The 19,929-nt window shown below is 38.8% G+C and overlaps 1 protein-coding gene across 1 annotated transcript; it reads right to left on the bottom strand.

Annotated features, from left to right (window-relative positions):
* Positions 1–6: 6 nt before the first annotated feature.
* Positions 7–14,347, bottom strand: dnai4 (dynein axonemal intermediate chain 4). The gene is made up of 18 exons (XM_088085652.1): positions 14,210–14,347; positions 13,989–14,130; positions 13,718–13,881; positions 13,080–13,186; positions 12,485–12,641; positions 12,101–12,240; positions 11,164–11,328; positions 10,028–10,213; positions 9,659–9,807; positions 5,260–5,346; positions 4,971–5,125; positions 4,644–4,804; positions 3,697–3,833; positions 3,347–3,445; positions 2,072–2,298; positions 1,829–1,982; positions 815–892; positions 7–314 (listed from the first exon to the last, which is right to left on the bottom strand). The coding sequence occupies exons 1-17, from the start codon at positions 14,263–14,265 to the stop codon at positions 848–850; spliced, it is 2,331 nt and encodes a 776-aa protein (XP_087941778.1). The 5' UTR covers positions 14,266–14,347; the 3' UTR covers positions 7–314; positions 815–847.
* Positions 14,348–19,929: the final 5,582 nt, after the last annotated feature.

Raw genomic sequence — 19,929 nt, 5'->3', positions numbered from 1 at the left:
CCTTAAAGGTCGCATATTGTAAAAGTCAGATTTTCTTGTCTTTGTTTAACAAAGCAGGTACAAGTGCACAGTGGTGTAATGTAACAAAGTAATACGTTTATGAGTACTGATGCATTGACCTGAGACGGACGAGGAGGAGGAAAGAAGACTTGTCTTTCCTTTAGAAAAACCAGCAAAGCCGAGCCAGTCCACAGCTGCGTCCCAACAGGTCACACAGGCAGGACAGGACTCGTCCACAGCTGCTCCAGGATCAGCACATTTCCAGCAGTAACCTGTTGTCCAGGCGGGCCAAAGAAATCCAAGAAATCCCTGTTCTAATAAATAAAGAACACTCCCTTAGGCCCATTCTTATTTTTTAAACTATATTCATATGTAGGACTGTTTCTAAAACCCTCAGGGCTAAAACCTATGATGGACAGGCCTTCTGACTCCACTGAGGCTGCAAAGACGGTTTGACTCAGTTGCCTGTTGTACTGAATGTGTCCACATGGTGTCACCATTTCTCTGAGCTCTAAAGATGCATTTCTCAGGAGGGCAGAGTGCAGAGCTTCAGCATGCACAGGGATCAGTCAGCATGTCTGTACATACAGACTGAAATACCATCACAATGTATTGGTATAATATGCCAAAAATAAAAATAATTAAAGGGATTTATTATTTCTCTGCACTTTGCTTGAACTCTTGCCAGACTCAATTACCATCAGGTTTCCTCTGATTCCTTCATTCTTGAGTGTACAGCGATGCCAAAATGTTGCTTATACATCTGCTCATGTGCTTTTATTTTTACTGTCTTATCTTTTGCAGTCAGTCTTACCTTGAGTAATGGCTCGAGTTCATCTCTATGTTTCTATCCTGAAGTTGCAGAGTGGATGATGTCCTCCAGAATCTCCACCTGACAGAAAAGATCCAGAGAGATGCTTTCAGTTGTTTGTCATGTGGGCCGACCTCCACTTATCCACATCACTGAGCTTTTAGACGGCATCAAACTCCTCCAAGCTAATGCACATTAACACAGACAGCAGTGTGTCAATCCAAGGGGACGTTTGTGCCAAATTCGTTAAAATTTCTTCCAAATGTTTTTTAAGATATCACTTTCACAAGGTTGAAACCAACGCAAAGTCAGTGGCCTTCAACCTCTAAAATCACTTATTCCAAGTGGGCTTTTGTGCCAAATTTGAAGAAATTCCCTTTGTGGTGTTCTTTCATTTGAAAGTCCAGGGTTTACCTCTTGTCTGAAGGTGATGTTTTTTTTCTACACCTCACCATGTGCCTCCTTCCCCTAAACCCAACCATCTAAGGTAGCATGTGTGTTTGTTGGCGTCCTGGCGTTGGTTAGCATGTGCTTTTCTTGAGCTTTTCCTTGTCTAAACATTTGTTGACATCACTGTAGTGTCATCCCACGACGTCAGCAGCAGACGCAGAAGGATACCCAGAGCGTGATATAAAGATGCAGAAGGATACTCAGAGCACGATATAAAGACGCAGGAGGATACCCAGAGCGCGATATAAAGATGCAGAAGGATACTCAGAGCGCGATATAAAGACACAGGAGGATACCCAGAGCGCGATATAAAGACGCAAAAGGATACCCAGAGCGCGATATATAGACGCAGAAGGATACTCAGAGTGCGATATAAAGACGCAGGAGGATACCCAGAGCGCGATATAAAGACGCAGGAGGATACCCAGAGCGCGATATAAAGACGCAGGAGGATACCCAGAGCGTGATACAAAGATGCAGAAGTCCACTGCAAAGCGGCAACATGTCCCGACTTGGGATGAGAAGATGTTGAGAATCCAGTGGCAGGCTCCCGTCCCTCACTCTTACCTGGCTGCTTTTTCCAACACTCAGGTTCTTGAGCTTGTAGGCCGTCACTTGTCCATCACTGTCTCCCACCAGGACACAGTCTGTCTGTGTGGCAAATAGCAGGGACGTCATCTCCACACCAGTAGCTGCAGGCTGCACAATGACTGGGTCCAAGCTGAGGGAGACAGGTGTATGATTATGGACAGTTTAAATCAGAGAAACAAACAGGGTCAACGACCAGAGCGTCCCCACAGTCTCACTCACATGCTGGAGTTCAGGTCCCAGATCTCCAGCTGTTTTTCATTAACAGCTCCGAACACTGTGGCCCACATTGGGGACCACTTGATGTCACACACTGCAGTCTGAGAGGAGGTGAAGCCTAACACGGGGTTGGGGCAGCCCTGCTTCCACAACTGCATGGTCCAGTCGGAGGAGCAGCTCAGGAACATATCAGGACTGAATGGACTCCATGTGATGCAGCTCACAGGACACTGAGGGACAACATGTGACTGTTACTGTTACTTCTCTCTGATTCCTCAACACAAATAACCCAAACAGCAGCAACTGGTCCCAGAAATAGATTTGAACATCTATCAGAGATAATGTACAAATACTGCAACAAAATGTGTTAGAGGGATCAAAAAAAAATCGAAAAACACATCTTTCCTCTTGCCTATATAGCTATTTTTCAGTCAACAAAGTTTTGGTGTTGGAGATATCAGCTGTAGAGATGTCTGATTTCTCTCCACGCTCGGCTTGCGGTGCTCAAAGCACCAAAAATACATTTGGAAAACTTAAGAGCAAAGTCACTTTTAAAATGTCATGACCCAGTTACTCAAGAGAATCCACAGAGCTTGTTGTGAGCTGTTTCATGAAGGAACTATTTTATGCCTCCGCCCTTTAGCTGGTCTGGGGCATTATGTCTTCGGGTTGTCCGTCTGTGTGTCACATTCTTGTGAACGTGATATCTCAAAAATGCCTTGGTGGAGTTCCTTCAGATTTGACACAAACATTCACTGGGACTCAACGATGAGCTGATTAGAATGTGTTGGTGGAAGGCCAAAGGTCAAGGTCACAGTGACAACATGTTTTTGTATATCTAGTTTTCAATCCAATGGTATCTCCTTGCAGAAGGAAGTGATCAGCTACTCATGGCTGAGAGGAGCTGTTCTCCTCAGCTGAGCTGTAACATTAGCTAGCTCAGCGGTGCAGCCCGACACTCTGCAACTCAGGGTGAACTGTTCCTTTAGTAATAATCAAAATACTTAAAGAGATGGATTTTTAGCCTTCAGCAGAAAAGACGAAATGATTCTGCAGTATGGACCTCTACACTATGATTAGTTTTATAATTGTCAAAGGTAACATGTGGAAGACTGTCTCACCAAAAAATGTCTGCATTGCTTCCACTGGCTTACACTGGGGTGTTGCTTCAGTGTTTTGCCATCAAATATCAATATATGGATCTGTTTGTTTTTGATTTACTTGCGTTAAACTAATGCGATTAGGGGAAGGTGGTGACTTTTGTTTTGATGGACTCACAAAATGCTTCCTGTAAGTCTCCAGAAACTGCAGGCTGTTGGAACAGGAGCATTTGTGAATGAGACCTTCCCACGTGCTGACCAGGTAGACACTGGAGTCCTGGTGGAGCAAAGAAATGCTGCTGAGATGCACGATTACACTGAAAAAAAACAATCAATTATGAAGTCATTTACGAAACAAGCATTGAATTATTTGTTTACTAAAATTTTGAAGTCAGCTCTAATTGTCTGCTGTTTCACAGACACAGCTCTGCCTGAGCATAAAGCATTATTTGTTAATATGTACACAGAAACACACTTTTAAGCCCAGGAACTGCACTCAGCATTAATGTTTTGGAATGACCAACTTACTGATGGATGGAAGTCCAAACACAGACCGGGACTCACAGCTGACTGAATACTTTCTGTCTTGGTTTCTGTTTTGGTTTCTGTCTTCGTCCTTCCAGGCCTCTTCTTTCTGTTTTTCATCTTCTTCAGCTTCATCAGATCTATGGTGAGATGGAGGGATGGATGAATACATTACTTATCAACAAAATACCATATTCATAAACAGTAACTTCAATAGAATTAAATGTACTGTACATAGAACATACATTTGTGAGGTGGACTCAGTGCAGCAGTGCAACATTCTATGCAATTTATTCTATAGTTGTAGTGCAGTTATGGATCAGATTGTTTAAAGCTGGGGTAGGCAGTTTTATTTAGTCCCATAATAACCTCTGTAATTGAAGTGATCTGAAAGAAAACTAGATTTGTGCACCTTCTCTTAGCTCTGCTTTCAGGCTTTAGAAAATCTAGCTGCAATGGGAGATTTTAGCCAATTACAGGTCATTTCAAAGACAGGGCGTTCCTATTGTCTGTTCTATTTTTTTCAATTTTGAACATTTTTGGGGTACTTTCTCTTTTCTTTTTGTCTTCTTCTCTTCTTCTGTTGTTTTTCAGGTGGTTTTCTTGTAACTTCTTACAAATGTTTTGCTCATTTTTGGGCCATGTCTTAGTAAGCTGCTCATTGCCTTCTCCCCGTGGTTTTGCAAGAAATAAAACAAATTGGCTCAGGTTTCAAAGGGTTAAACTGCTGAGAGCATCTTAAAGTTCAAGAATCTACAATGTGTCTTTATATCTATGAGTTCATAATCTAATTAAACTGTTAGAGAGGTGTTTTTCTCTTTGTCAATGGGCCACATTACAATTCTGGTTGTCTGAATAATTCTGGTTCTTTGAATTTAGGTAGAACTTCGGAGTCTTTGTGCATGTCGAGCTGAAGTGACGATGGGAAAACGTGGTGCTGAGCACAGTACCGATGCAGTGGAGGCCATTGTTGCAGATAAACCACTTGGTGACCCTGCCGTCAGCAGCCACAGAGAAGAGAGATTCCACCTTCTCGTCTCCTGTCAGGCTCAGCTTCTGTTGGATCCACCTGAGCTGCCATACTGGATCCAGGTGCTTGTTGGGACATTCACTGCTCCAACACAAAGAAGTGAAGATCAATAAGATGAGTCACCATGAAACATTCTTTTCAGCGTTCAGTGGAAGAGCTGCACAGTTCACTCTCTCTCTCTCTCACACACACACACACACACACACACACACACACACACACACACACACACACACACAGTCCTCACCTGCTGCTGATAACACTGGACTTGTTGTCTTGACTCCTCACGTCGTAGATAGTGATGCTGCCGTCCTGCATGCCCACAGCCAGCTGCGCGGGGTTGTTGGATGAGAAGTCCAGTGAAGTCACCGCGCTGTCACAGTGGATGATGCGCCCAGGCCACTGCAGAGGGGACAAGTGGCAACAATCAAAAACATCTGGAATGGACAGCTTGCACTGCTCCTCAGTTAACATTGTGCGTGCTGCTGAGGAAACATCGGGCACTGGAGGTAAATTAAAGTTAAAAGCAGTCATACCGTGGGATTTTTGACAGACCAGCAGCACACCAGGCCTGGTTTCTGGTCACCGTAGCCAAACTCACCATAGCCCACCGCCAGAAGGTCCTAGCAGAGAAAGCAAAGCACAAGCACATCTGCAGGAAGCCCTGTTCACATAGGACTAGTGAAAGCTGGGGCCCTCATGTGAGGATGAAAATGACTCCCACAGGTCTGTTTAGTGCCGCACATTTGCACTAGATAGGCCAAGTTTGTTTTTTAATTTGAAGTAACTGGCATTTTCCTCTATGCCATTTGGACAATATACTATACTATGACGTTTTTGTGCACTTTTTAAAAATTCTTTGACGACATATTATGCTATGACATTTTTAGGCAATACTGGACGACATACTACAGTATGTCTTTTTATTCTATTTTGGACGACATACAATACTATGCTCTTTTTATGCATTTTGGATGACATACTACACTAAGTTTTTTTTTTTAGACATTTGGGAAAAACACACCATACTACACTATACACTGTGACCGTTCTATTCTATTTTGGGCAATATACTATACTATGACATTTTTATGCATTTCTGGACGACACTCTATACTATGAATTTTTCGTAGTATTTTTGGACAACATAACATAGTATGACTTTTCACTGGTATTTTAAATGACATGCTATAGTATGACTTTTTTATGATATTTTGAATGACATACCAAGGTGACATTTTCACGCTGTTCTGGACGACATACTATACTGTGACTTTTTTATGGTATTTTTGCCGACAAGCTATAGTACTATAGTCGTCGTAGGTGCTCTTTATTCTTCTTGCTCCTCTTGCAGTAATTACAGTGTTTCCTTCCAGTGGCAGTTCACTCACTTAACCCCAAAAATGTGACTTCTCTCATGTATCTGACTGTATGTCATTTAACTCAAAGCATTTTTAACCTACAGGCAGCACTAATTGCACCAGTTCTGTAATGTCACCAAATCTGGGGTCCTAATACCACTGTGTTTTTGATATAATCATTTAATTACCCTTTCTGCATTCATCTGACAAGCAATTTCACTCACCCAAGTGACATTCTGCTGGGGAAAGTAAGAACCACAATGTGCAGTACAATTATAAAATTTACTTACTCTTGTGATTCCATAGCAGTTGCCAGCATTTTTTTTTCTTGTCTCTCGCAAGACAGCATACGCTACTTTATCTCTAAATGCTACCAGTCTCTGCAGAATTTTTTTTACAACTGCCTATAGTGGACAATACTTCTTCCAGTACACCTTATCTCAGAGAACGTAACCTCCCTTATTTTCCTTAAAATGTATGCAATTATAAATTTAGTATAGTGTAGGTGCAAAAATATCCTTTACCTTATATATTCACTTAAATCATCTTATATTAACTTATATATTCACCTTAATCATCTTATGTTCATTTTTAATTTGAGCTTAAGTTAACTCACACTGTTTGCAATAATAAATTTAGTATAGTGTAGGTGCAAAAATATCCTTTACCTTATATATTCACTTTAATCATCATCATCATTTTAATTTGAGCTTAAGTTAACTCACACTGTTTGCAATTCTAAATTTGTGACTGAATGTGATCCTCTCTGTGAGACTTACTCAGTACACTCTATGTTTCTGAGTTCTGTACTTTCAGCTGAAATAGATTGACTCTGTTAAACCATTTTTATTTTCTCTTTTATTACTTCATCGCAATATGCAGACAGCTGCTTTTCTTTCACTATGTATTTGTTCACTTCTTTGAATGGAAATGACGTAATTTCAACCAAAATGGCATAGTACAGTATAATGCATAAAAATATCATAGTATAGTATGTCGTCCAGAAATGGCATAGACAGGTCATAGTATAGCACATCGTTCAAAAATACATAAAAACCTCATAATCTAGTATGTCGTCCACAATGGAATAAAAAAATCATAGTATAGTACGTCGTCCAGAAATGCAGAAAAATGTCATGCAAAATGCATAAAAACTGTATAGTATAGTATGCTGTCCAACATGGCATAAAAACATCATAGTATAGGTCACAAATTGCAATTTCAGCTCCTTAAGCAGGAAGTAGTGTTTCACACAGGTAGAGACTCAGACAAGCAGAGAGAAGCAGGGGATTCAAACAAAACCCTGAAAACACTTTCACATCCTCCTGAAGTTTAGAAGACTGCAGAACCTGTTTAAAAGAACTTTTGATGGAGGTGGTGAGTTTTGTCAACATGTTGCATGTACATGTGTTTGTACTGATTGCTGCAGCTGTGATCAGTTAAGTGTTAAAGAGATTGTATGTAAACTTGAAAATGTGATATTCAAATGATATTTAAGTGTTTAATATGCTGTTTAATGATTCATTTCGATGTGGAAACATGTTTGTAAATGTTTATATGTATTAGCAACTAGCAGTTATCGCTTTAATGCTAAGCTAATGCTAGGCTAATGCTAAGCCAATTTGAGCTAAAGCTTTGATTTATTTTGTGGATTTGAGTTCATTTTATGCTAACAAAGAACAAGTAGCTTAAAGCTCTGGCCTTGTTTCACACAGGCCAGGTTTTTCACCCTGCCCTTCCTCCTTCCCACGGATGACCAGCAACCCAACAACAAGGAGCATCTTCAATAGCCCCATCACCAATAATCATCTCCATTCATCATCATCAGTCATCCTGCCAACCTGGTAGGCTCAAACGTACCCTTTCCCCTTTCCCTTTTTATTTTTATGGACTTTTTCAACCCCTAAGTGGTGATTTTGGTTTACAACAGATTGAAAGAACTGAAACAAAGTGTTAAAGTTAAAACAAAGTACTTTATTCTTGTTGAACTTAGTTATTTCGAACTGTTTACTGAACAAAGAATTTAATTTGTGTATTTCTATTTATTTTTATTTCTGTAGTTTCAATACAAATTATTTTGTAAAACAAGTTCAGGTCTCCTGAGTTTGAGTATTGGTATCAGTTGTTTATTCCTCCTTTCGAACATAAGATTTTTTCTGATTTCAAATTTAGCCCAAAATCCTATGTCCTATCCTATGTTGTTACATCTTCATGCTAAATTGTTTTATCTAAAGGTGAACAAGTGCTACATAAATCATTGCGAGCTAGCCAGGAGGAAGGCTCTGATTTTTAATATTTAATATTTCTCTTTGTTCTCGTGTGTGTTTAGTTACGGAAGTCTTTGAGAGACTTGGGGTTGGTAAAAGGTCTTACAAATATTGAAAAAGATAAAAAAGTTATTGATTTTGCCGGTAACAATCACCATGAAATGAAAGGTGTATGTGATGCATTAACCACACTTATCTAGCAACTTACCTAGCAAATGGCAGATATCCAACGACAACTAGCATCTCTAACAACAAAATGGCAAAATATGTTGTCCAAAAATGCATAAAAATGTCATAATCTAGTATGTCTGCCAAAACAGAATAAAAACATGATAGAATAATATGTCGCCAAAAAAACCAAGAACACTTTAATCATCATATAACTTACATATTCACCTTAATCATCTTTTATTCATGTGTCTGAGTTGTGTACTTTCAGCTGAACGACTCTGTTAAAGCTTTCTTTTTAATTCTCCTTTATCACTTCATTAAAATATACAAAAGATGGCCAGTGTTGTTTCGTAATTTAGTTGTTCTCTTCCCTGAATGAAAATACTGTAATTTCCACAACTGCTATTTTGAATGAAATTCTAGAATGACTTTTTATAATGTTTGGACAACATACTATAGTTTGAATTGTTTATGCTATTTTTGGACGACAAACCATAGCATGACTTCTGTATGCTATTTTGAACGACATCATACAGTATGACTTTTTTATGCTACTTTGGACGACATGTTACAGTATGATTTTTTTTATGATTTTTTGACAACAGAGCATGGTATGACTTTTTCATGCTATTTGGATACATATGATACCATGACGTTTTTGCTATTTTGAGCGACATACTAAATGATGACTTTTTATGATACTTTGGATGACATACTATGGTATGACTTTTTTATGCATTTTCGGATGAGATACCATAGTATGACTTTTTTATGCTATTTGGATTACATACTATTATTTGACATTTTTATGCAATTTTGGACAACATACAACAGTATGACTTTTTTATGCTATTTTTGGTTCCATACTATAGTGTTACTTTTTCATTCTGTTTTCAATGACATGCTATTGTATGACTTTTTAATGATATTTTTGGAAAACATACCACAGTATTACTTTCTTAAGCTATTTTGGATTCCATATTATAGTGTTGCATGCAATTTTGGCAACAAAGTATAATATGACTTTTTTTGGATGACATTCTATACTAAGACTTTTTTATGCTATTTTGGACAACATCATTTACTCGTGTGTCTGCATACGTGTGTGTGTGTGTGTGTGTGTGTGTGTGTGTTACTGGGTTTTTCTTGTTCCATGCCATGCTGCTGACACTGCGTCCTCTGCTGAGCTCACAGCTGAAAGCCCAGAGACACTCCACAGCTGGAGATGGAGGGCTCGCTGTGTCGTCTTCCTTTAGCTCCAACGTGCCGGGGTTCAGCAGACTGTCTGGTTTTGACAAAATCATTACATTTACACTTAATCTTTCATTTAATCCATCAGTATCCATCAACACTTTATCTGCCATCACCCACACATGGGAGGCAATACATGTGTCTTGTACCAGCTATGAGGTATAAATGACACCAGTCCAGACAGCATCCTGATCCACCTGTATTAGTGAAAAGTGAAAAAATTGCAGCCTATGTGATATAATGAACCATAGTACCTTCTATGGTTGGCAGTCCTCTGTAAGCAGCCAGTTTGGATTGGAAAATGTTTCCCACAATGCTTCTCTCCATTACCAGTAAGCACTGATGAAATGACTCTGACAGCATTAACTGCTGCAGCTCTGACTCAGCATTTAAACCGTTTCCAAATGCTTCTGCTTCTTTCAATGAGCTGGCAGCACTGGCTGAGGAGAAACATAAGAAAATGATACGTGTAAGTTATTGCAGAGCTATGCATAACTAACCCTTAGGGCCTGTTTGGCTCATTTTACGGGCTTTTCATTCTTTAATTAAATTTCACTGTGTTCATTCATATGGCATACATTTTTGGCAAGGGTGTATATCTTTGTTTATTCTTAGGATTTCCAGCTCAGCTCCTACAATAATTTATCCCAGGCTATCATAAACAAATGCATGTACTACATTTAAAATGATTCATTTTTGTGTTTTTATCTAAAAACATAGTGGCATCATGACAACATTTTAAAGGGTCAAAATTATGAAAACTAATGAATATTTGATAACCATGATTAGGACTGATGTTTAAAAAAAATAAACTCTACGTAAGTAGAAAATCACATTCATTATATAATTTTTATTCATGTATATTTTTATAGTCTGATTTTGAGTGCATTTTGTATGCAGAGCCGTATGATTGTGCATATTTAACACTGCACAAAAAAAGAATCATGTATAAATATCGATGTTGCTGCTTATCACTGACATATCCCAGGCTGTGTTAATAAAAAAAAATCGACATAGCATGTAGTATATTAAAAATAATTAATTTGTGTGTTTTTTCACCAAAAAACATATTGGCCTCATGACAAAAACCTGGCATTTAAAGGGTTAAAATATTTAAAATGAATGAATATTTGATATTGATTATTAGGACTGATGCTGGTTAAAGAATTAACTCAATGAAAGAAAAAATAATATTAACATATAATATTCTTTAAAGCTTGAATTTGAAAAGTGCATTTTGTGTGAGTGTGCGTCATTTTAAAGCGGTAAACATTTTAATATCATAATTATTCACACTACATCAGTTGTGAATCATGGAAGAAAGACTATAGATGAAGTGCAAATTGAAACTGAAGCAGAGTGGATCCTCTTCAGCGTCTTTCGTTGTCACCTGTGCTTGCTGAGCTGCCCACTGACGCGCTCCTGTCTCCACCTCTGCTGGTGTCCAGCACGGACTCTGGATAGTCAGCCCGCCCTCTGTCGGAGCTACTCTGCATTTCGTCCTGCTCAGGGCTCATCAAAGTGTCATAGATGTCCCAGGTGGTAGCAGTGGTGGCTGTGGGTATGGAAATATTTGTAAAGTCTGCCACTTTTAAAAGCTGAATACTTTTCACTTTTCACCCAAGGATTGCTTCCATCCAATAAACTCTCCACCATCTGAAGGTTATTTTAGTAGAGCTGAAATATTTAATCCTTTGACAAGAAATTGATCATATGGGAATTCTGAGAATCTATTAACTGTATTAACTAATTTTTCAATCAAATAAATAACTAGATCCAGCCTCCTACATGTGAATATTTTTAGATGTATTCATTTACTTTTTTATGATAGTAAATGTAATATCTTTATGTTTTGAACTGTTTGTTGGACAAAGGGGACATTGTCATCACTTTGGACTCTTTTGGACAATATGATAAGCACAGTTTGCTGTTATTGACTGTAAACATGATTGTGGAAAGTGCATCCATTTTTATCCATCCAATAATCAAAAATAAAAACAGATTTTTGTGTTGCAATCCTCCTCAGCGCTTTTTCTTAATGTGTTGTGTTGTGAAATTTGCAGCACGTTCTTCAAATGCTGTACATGTGTCTTCAAATTGATGAAGTCATTTTCTTTATCTGCTTGTGTGTTCTCTTTTAACATGTTGCATGTTTTCTTAAGTTGCAACATGTTTGGTCCTTGCCATTGTAAATAACAGCTTTTTCAGTGGGAACATGTGTCAGTGTTGTGCTTTCAGCTGCTTCTGCTGCCCCCAGCTGACTGAAAGATAAATCAATTCATGCAGCTTTCAGTTTGCAAGCATCAAGGGACAAAAATGAGTCTAACCTGCGTCCACCATGACTGTGCTGTCGCTCTGGACTGATTTGTTTTTAGCTGCTCCGTTCAGTGTCTGCATAGATCGATCCACATATTTGTCATTGCCCACTCTGTTTCTGCAAACCTCAGCATACTGCCTGTTTCTCTCTCTGTGAAAACAAAGTGAAGATGATACCAGCTTGTTAAAACCACAGAAGAATATACACTTTGAAATCACTGAACACAGGATAGAACTCATGTCACCGCATTGTGTGTCCAGGGACAGGACCACAGAGAAAGACATCTCACTCCTGGTCTTTTCTGCAGATCGTAAAGGTTAAGAATGGTGTGTCTTTCCCGTGAATGACTGACACAGATTTCTCATCTTGTCAAATAGTGGAGAACATCACTCACATCACAGCTTCTGCATCATCAGCATCCACTGACACGAAGGTGCTGGGTATGTCCAGCAGTGAAATGCTGTCTGTCTCAGAGATGTAGATATCTTTGACCTCTTTCAACATGTCTTCTGTCACATGTTCTTTCACGGTGTGTCTTTTCCCCTGCACATCTTGCACACAACAAAAGACATGAGACAAAAACTTTCACAGAATACCACAGATCTGTCACAGCTATCTGCAGCTCTGACATTCAGTCATAGTCACATGTTGTACATGTTACTGTGTTTAGTTATATAAACTAACTGCCATTTACTAACATTAAAGCTACAGTTGGTAACATCATTTACAAAAAAAACATTTTTTTTGTCATATTTGCTGTCACTTTCACCACATCCACACAGGAGTACATGAGACAGCTAATCTGGAAAAAAAAAATGTATGTTCCCTTCCCACTCCTTGTGCTTCTAATGGTATTTGTGAGAATCCACATGCTGGGAAACTTCTTATGAAGGCAAATAAGCACTAGAAAAAACAGCATTATACATACATAAATACATACATTAGAAATGCATTAAGTAAGAATTAAAAGTAATAATGTTTTTATGAACCTGGGAAGTTGATGGGCATGTCCCGTTTGGAAAATGTGTCCTCAATCTCCTCGTTCATGGACTCGATGGTAGACTGGCTGGATATTCTGCTGCTTCCTAATATCGACCTGGAGAACAATGTCAGAGTACACGAGGTGAAAATGCAGCAACACATGCCCTTAATAGGCCACACTAGGCGCAAAAAGGGACGACAAACACTGTTTTTGGATATGATACAGAGCCTTCCAAAACACAAACATTATATACTATCTAGATAAATATAAAATTATCCTATTATTTTCCTATTTTCCTGAGAAAATTGGTTTTGATTTCTTCAAATACACACAGAGACACACAAAAACTGAAAAGAAATGTTCTGCAAAGTGTAAAAAAAAATACAAAGGTGTCAAAGAAATAATATATAAATTACAATAAATAAAAAAAAGGGATAAATGTCCAAAAACTATTTGTTGTTACTATTTATAATTTTATTAATTATTTATTCAAAATGTTGCTACAGAAAAATTAAATATATATATATTTTTAGCACTTTCTTGAGGTCATGCTCCTGTTTTGTTTATTTGTTGTCCGCTACTTGCTGGTGCTCTAGACTTTCCTAAATTCATGTCATGTTTTCACACACAGGATGCACACCCTACCTGGAGAACGGCATGGTTAAGCTCCCGGTGGCTGTTGTCTGATCTGACCCGGATCCAGCAGAGATCTCATCCAGAAACATCCTGCTGGCTTTGGCCTGAGCGGCTGCGGGGTCAGCCTGGCACAGCGGCTGAGGAGTGACGTCATTGCCTTCTTCATCAAACACCTGCACACCGGAGAACAGTTAGCCCCGTGCGTGCTGCTGTTAGCCTAATGCTAACACCCTACAAATACACAAGGGACGGGACGCCGTGGCCAGTCGCTATATTTTACCCGAACAGGTTGTCTCGGAGTTTGAATGTTGCTCTTGTCAAGAAGTTTGCTTCCTCCGCCCAGACTCAAACTTTTCCTGCTCGGCGAACCGACGACGCTGTTCGTGCTGTGGTTGATGCTGCCGGAAATTGTTCGGGAGGAACTAGAAGACAACAAAATAAAACATTAGCATCAAAGTTAGCTTTTTTTTGATAACGTTGAAAAAAACGAGTGAAACTTACGGCCTCAGCACCAGTGTCCGTCTCTTTCTTTCTTCTTTACCCACAGAGGACGACATACTGTAGCGTTGTATGCTTCTCTACTGCGTTGCCATAGCAACAGCTGTACGCCTCGCGCCCCGTCGTTGTAGCAGGGGCGGTTTCTAGAATTTGAGGACTTTAGGGGCTGCATTATAAGGAGGCAGCCATGGGGGCGGGGGCTCATCCATTTCTATGAGAGCTGCTCTGTGCAGGAAGTTATGTAAGGAAGTTATAAGGAAGCTTAGATCAGAGTCAGGGGAATGTCAGTATTCTTTGTCAATGAACAAGCTCTATTTTTTTTGTTTGTTTTGTTTTTAATTCAATTGAAATTCTTTTGAAATCAATTCTTAAAACTCATCTCTTGAAAAAAAAAAAAGCTTTGATCAATTTTAGCACACAAACATGTCGTATTTTATTGTAATTATCTTATACTTTCATTGGGTATTGTATTCTTTTATTTTTGTATTATTATATTATTGTTCATCTTCTCCAGTTATTTGCTTAAATTCTGCATAGATTTAAATCTGGGATCGATCATGTAAAGCAAAATGTGCTTTATAAATAAAATGTTATTATTATATTTATTATGTTTTTTATGCACTCTTTTTTATTTACCCTTAAAACCTTTTTTTTTTTACTTTTCAGATCATGAATTGTGATGCTGAAAATAGTAGTGGATGTTAGTAATTAGTTAGTAATACTAACTGAAAACTGAAACTGGATAATTTACAACTGCTATCATGAATTATTGATTAGAGTTGCAGTTCAGTGGGATCCTTCCACAGGAATTTCTTTCTTTCTTTCTTTCTTTCTTTCTTTCTTTCTTTCTTTCTTTCTTTCTTTCTTTCTTTCTTTCTTTCAAGCTCTATTTTGGGGCTTTTTAATAATACACTCTGGCACCTTTTTCACCCTTAAAAACAGTAAAAAAAATAAAAAAATGAATAAAAAAAACCTTTTCAGATAATTATGAATTGTGATTAGAAAAAGATATTAGTCAAGTAATTAATAATGTAATTAGTATATATTCATGTAAACAGTTATGAAATGTAACTAAGTACAAGTTAGTGTTCAAGCATGTAATGACAAATTATTAGACCTGGGTCATTTTTTTATTATTAGGCCTATTTTTATAGTAGTCTATTGTCTATATATAGTGTATTTAAATATGGATTATTTATGAAACATTCAGGGCTGAAGCCTTGGACATGCAGAGCCTAACAAGGCTACTGGCCTGAGGTGAAAATGGATAGCCCTCTCTCTCTCACTCTCTAGACTTGAGACGTTTTCTTATAAATTAGCTTATTTTTAACTTTTATTGATTAATTTCTGTGCAATCAGTATGAACTAATACTGGAATTAGATTTTTGGTTTGTTTTTTTGGCTGGACTGAAGTGTTTTAATTTAACCACAAGATGGTGCCATAATATATGAAGCAGACACAGGAGGGTGCTACATGATGAGTTGATTACTCATTGTGTGATAGGATGTCTTGTTAGATTTGATAGAGTGATTTAGTTTAGTATAGAGTGATTTGCAGCATTCTTGTTTGGCCCCAGATGAAGACATACAGTGTGAGTAAACAATGGGCTTTTGATTCAAAACAAGGCTGTTTAAAATGAAAGAGACTAATGAAATGAACAGGTCTGTTTGCAGTCCTCGTCCTGTAACCAAAGTGAAAAGGGAAAATATGGAGTCGAACAAGAATGTAAAGTTGATGCACTCTTTTTGATTCATCAGTCAACGTTATTAATTTTTGCATTGTAAAAAAATTCTACAGACCATATATATGTTGCATTTGTACATTATTATGCAACTTTATGTTTCAACTACTTTGACATAAAAAAATCAATAATAAAAATATATAAAACATAATAACCTCGTGGCTAAAATATTTTAGCGTGTGTGTGTCTGTGTGTGTGTGTGTGTGTGTGTGTGTGTGTGTGTGTGTGTAAACAACACTTTTGTGTTGTATACACACACACTTTGGGAGTTTTTCCTTAGGTGATGTGAGGGTCTAAGGGCAGAGGGATGTCATATGCTGTAAAGCCCTCTGAGACAAACCATGTTTTGTGATAATGGACTTTATAAATAAAACTGACTTGACCTTTTCCCCCCTTGTGGCAGTATTCTCTCTTACACACCAGAAAAGTGTATAATGTTGACACTGTAATGCTTCAATGTAAAAGTCATGCAGTGGAAGTCTTGTTAGACTCTCCTCTTTGTGTGTTTTATTAGTGACAGATCATTTTTACTCTTTTCACTTCTTTGTATTCACTATTTGTATGTAAAATTAGACAACTAGACAAGACTATTGCACATTTCTGCCTCCCAAATTTCAGACAGAATTGCACCCATAAATGAAAATTCTGCGATAGCCAGTCAGGTTTCAGAGGTGGCCAAAGCCACTCCAGGCCACTCCCTAGACACGCCCCTGGTATCACCTGATACAGATTAGTAACAATCTGATCACAAAATACAAATAATTATAGTTTGTAAATAATAACTTCTTAAATAGAAACCAGTGATTGATATTTTATGATAGCTTTTAATACCATAAAAGCATCAATATTTATTATTTTGGTACATGAGCTTCTAGTGATCTGCCTAAGCATTGTAACACACCTGTTATTCGGGCTGATGTCTCACTCATCAGCTCACTCACACACACACACTCACCTTGCGGACAGAAGGAGTCCTGTATTCAGGATCAGTCTAATGTATTTAGATATTGAGGGAGCGCAGAGACGTCCATCAGCCTGTATTGACTCAATCTCTGGGCATGGCACCTCTGGGAGTGTGTGAGACGGGCCAGGGCACTTAGGATATTAAACTAGATGCCAACTTCAGTGGACTGAAGCTTTTAAGTGATGCCATCGATTAAGCAGCATTGTGTGTGTGTGGTGCATGTCTGGCAGTGAAGTCAGACAGAAGGGCAGCTTAGGTAAGAACAAGCATCGCTGCCAGTGATGTCATGCCACTGAGCTCCCAGAGGGACCAAGAGTTCAGGAGAAACCTGGTGCAGAACCACACAGATTCCCTGCAGTAAGATATATCATCTGAGCTGTCTTAAAGCTACAGTAGGTAATGTATTTTTTAGCGAATGTGACAAAAATGGACTGTCACTATAGTGGTACATGAGGCAGAACATTTGCGAGAACAAAAATGCTCTTCTGCCTCCTTGTAGTTATCCTAATTGCATTTGCAAGAAACATAAAAACAACCAATCAGAGCTGAGTCTGTAATGTAGTTGTCAGTCTTGTCAAATGCTGCTCGTAAACTGTGGTCCCATTTTCAATCTCAGCAATGCTGATCAAATCTGAATCAAGATTCTGATACTGCATTGTCTCTTTCTTACCACAAATATTTTCAGAGATGTATCTTAGTGTACTGTTTAGCTGTAAAATGCGAAAGTTTGTGCCCCAAAGCGACCTGCCTTAGCAGATGCACTCACTTTACATCTAAATTGCACAATGAAATATGTCTCTGAAAACATTTGAGGCATGAAATAGGCAATGCAGTAACAAAACCTTTATTCACATTTGATCATTAGGAAGGATCACTAGGAGACTGGAGAAAGTCTATCTCCTCAGAAGCGCGCCACAGTATCATCAGCAATGACGAGTAGACATTTAGGGGGCATTACCAGCACCTGCTGGAGTGGTGCACTGACAACAACACAAGAAGACCAACTGTTCTCCTCAGAAAGACCAAAGACAGCACACACCAATGCATATCTGCATCAACAGGACAGAGGTTGAGTATGTCACCAACTTTAAATCTCTGGATGTCCACATCTCTGAGGACCTCTCTTGGATTCTTAACACACTGACCCTGATCAAGAAGAATCACAAGCATCTCTTCATCTCAAAGAGACTCGTGAAAGTCTATCTGTCCCCAGATTCTGGTGAACTTCTTTTGCAGCATCTTTGAGAGAGTCCTTACCCAACTGCACCACAATATCATCAGCAATGATGTCTTACAGGGAGGAGGACCAGCACCTGGCGGCGTGGTGATCCAACAACAACACCAAGAGGACAAATTGCAGAGCTCAGGAGATACACGCATGCCCATTAAGTGTGTCCATGTCCATATCTCCAAAGACCTCTCTTGGACTTAATAAACTCAGATTCTGGCAGCAACAGGTAGCAGTCAACAGTGACTCCACAGCCATGTTCCATCGGGTGTGCTCACTTCTGATTGTGGGAGGATCTGAAATACGTCAATGGACAAGCAATTGACCTGTGAATTATGGCTCTCACACAGTACTAGTGACCCCCAAGAGCCTACACTGGGACTCCACTGGAACTGCAACACAGAACACAGAACACTTTCAAGTCAATATGATCCCCTTGGCTACATTCTTCCCTTCACCACTCACAACTTCAACCCTGCAGCTTCTCTTCGTCCAAAGGACACTGGTGAAAGTTCATCTGTCTCCTCAGATTCTGATGAACTTCTTTCATGATGTCTTGGAGAACATCCTAATCCCACTGCATGACAGTATGGTACAGTAACTGAAACAAACAGCAGACTCCTCTGTTAAAGCGTCTTTGTGTACTAGTTTATATAAGTCCTATCTATCTATCTATCTATCTATCTATCTATCTATCTATCTATCTATCTATCTATCTATCTATCTATCTATCTATCTATCTATCTTTCTATCTATCTATCCATCTATCTATCTATCTATCTATCTATCTATCTATCTATCTATCTATCTATCTATCTATCTATCTATCTATTTTAACAAAGTTTAAAAATGATGAATTAAAATCAGCAGCAACTATGAAAATTACATCCGGTTGTTTGGTCATGTTGCTGCTGATGGCATCATTCAATTCCTGCAGTGCATTTTTTAAATTTGCATCAGAGTCTTGTGACCTGTCCGCTCTATACAAGGGCCACCCATCCAGTGCAACAGCCTGATCCGGGATGCCAGAGGTTATCTTGCTTGTGTTGTACGTCGCTTTGGATAAAAGCGTCTGTTAAATGAAATTGTAGAATTGTAGAACCATGTCTCTGTGAAGATGTCGACAGAGCAGTCTCTGATTTCCTGTTGCTGAGTAAGCCTAGCACTGACCCTCGGTCAACCCTGACCTCTCCCCTTTTTGGCTCTATCGTAAAGTCACTTCCTCCTTTGCTCCCATCATATTTACTGCAGCCTCCAGAGACTTTTTTAGATTATGTTTAAGAGCATTGGCTGAAACAACTGATGCTTTTGTTCTGTTGGGAGGACAACCTCTGCAAAAACTGGATGGAAAGAAAATGTGATAGCTAAACTCAATGAATAATTTTTCAATTCCCAGACTTTGTGTCTGCCAGTGTAGAGCCAAGAACAGAGAGAGTCAGAGGTGTGGGATCCATGTCAGCTTTATGAGCTGCTGGTTTTATCGTTTAAGTGAGGTAATGATGTGAGGTTACAGACAGCGGAGAAAGATGAGTGCTGACGCTCTGTCTCACACCAGTTAATGACCAGCCGACACTGGGACAGGGATTCTCCTGAGTTTATATGGCTGCTGTTAGGAGGTACTTGAGATGAGTGATAGGTAGTCCTGAACAGTTGTCTAGGTGTCCTTGAGACGCCCCATGCCAACTCATCAGCATCATCCATAAAAAAGAAGACATGGTCGATAATTCTAAAACCATATATTTGATTTAGTAGACATTCTATACCCCACTCACACACCACTGTTCTTTTT

The sequence above is a fragment of the Plectropomus leopardus genome, chromosome 12, assembly GCF_026936395.1.
Source record: "Plectropomus leopardus strain MGB_pleo_1.0 chromosome 12, ASM2693639v1, whole genome shotgun sequence".
Classification (NCBI taxonomy): domain Eukaryota; kingdom Metazoa; phylum Chordata; class Actinopteri; order Perciformes; family Serranidae; genus Plectropomus; species Plectropomus leopardus.
This window is presented reverse-complemented; position numbering and strand designations above follow the sequence as displayed.